The 1232-nt window shown below is 60.5% G+C and overlaps 1 protein-coding gene across 1 annotated transcript in view; it reads left to right on the forward strand.

The window, feature by feature from the left end:
• The window catches only part of HMCN2 (hemicentin 2), a 125838-nt gene that overhangs the window by 76134 nt on the left and 48472 nt on the right, over positions 1-1232 (forward strand). Inside the window, 2 exon segments of the mRNA XM_015594124.1 lie at positions 496-609; positions 1110-1196. Of these exon segments, the coding sequence (XP_015449610.1) occupies positions 496-609; positions 1110-1196 (201 nt within the window).

A 1232-nucleotide genomic window follows, 5' to 3' on the forward strand; every position in this document is an offset into this window, starting at 1 on the left:
GGCCTGTCGGTCCGCAGCGTCTGCCCGGGGCGCAGAAGCAACAGGGCTGACCTCTGTCCTGTGTACGTGCCTTCTCGGGGCTAGTCTTAGAAGATTCTTGACTTTCTTTGAGAGGACCTGGCTCGCCTCTGTGAGGGGTCCTCAGGAGAAAGTGGCCTTTTACAGGGTGCATCAGAGTAGTGTAGGGGGGTCTGACCTGGGCCAGAACTCCATAGCCCATTGCTGTCCTTTTAGCCCCAGATAGTCCCCAGAAGCGAGGGTAGCCAGGTGACAGCTCCTTCTTACAAGAACAGGGCTCAGGCTTGCCCCGATGTCCAGGGGGCTCCATCCATCTCTTTGCCCTCCTGGGCCTCAGTTTCCCCATTTGAGGAACGGAATGCTGGACGAGGCAGACACATACACCTCTAATTATAACTCCTGGTGCACAGCCTGGGCTCAGCTTGGGACAGAAGGCTGCTCATAGCCATGCTGGAGCCTACTGCCTTCCCTCCCCAGGGGGCTGGATGCTGAAGATGACCCGGACACAGGAGCGAGACAGAGGCCTCTACTCGTGCCTGGCAAGCAACGAGGCTGGGGCGGTGCAGAGGAACTACAGCGTGGAGGTCCTGGGTACGTCACAGCCCGTTCTCAGGGGCAGCCCGAGAAGCCTTTTCCTCCTGCCGGGAGCTTACGGGCGGGTAGGGCCCAGGACTGCCAGCTCGGGCTGCAGCAGGCAGCCCAGCACGGGAAGGCGGGGAGGCCAAGGCTCGTTTTCTTTGCCTCATCAGCAGCCTCTGCTCTGAGGCCACCTTGGAACTTTCCAGAAACAGCAGGAACTAACCCACAGTGGAAGGGGGCAAATGTTTTCAGCGCCACTCAGCTGCCTCCCTCTGATCAGGGCCTCCCCCAGAAGCACTGGGGCCTCCCCCAGAAGCACTGGTACCTCCCTCAGCCAGCAGCGAATGTTTATTAAGCTCACTGCCCTGTGGAAGCAGGCACGGGGAGTGGGGAAACCAAGGCACAGTAAATTGAAGAGAGATGCCGTGGGCTCTGGGTTTCCTGCTCCATGGTGGTTCACCCTGAGGGGGCCAACCCCGTTTGGTAGCCATCTGTCTCCTTACTTCCCCCAGTTCCTCCCAGTATCGAGAACGAGGACCTGGAGGAGGCAGTCACGGTCCCTGAGGGACAGACCGCCCACCTGACGTGCAATGCCACCGGTAAGGGCACGCACGTGGTGGGCTGGGGGGAGGGGG

This window comes from Pteropus alecto, unplaced genomic scaffold (assembly GCF_000325575.1).
Source record: "Pteropus alecto unplaced genomic scaffold, ASM32557v1 scaffold67, whole genome shotgun sequence".
NCBI lineage: Eukaryota > Metazoa > Chordata > Mammalia > Chiroptera > Pteropodidae > Pteropus > Pteropus alecto.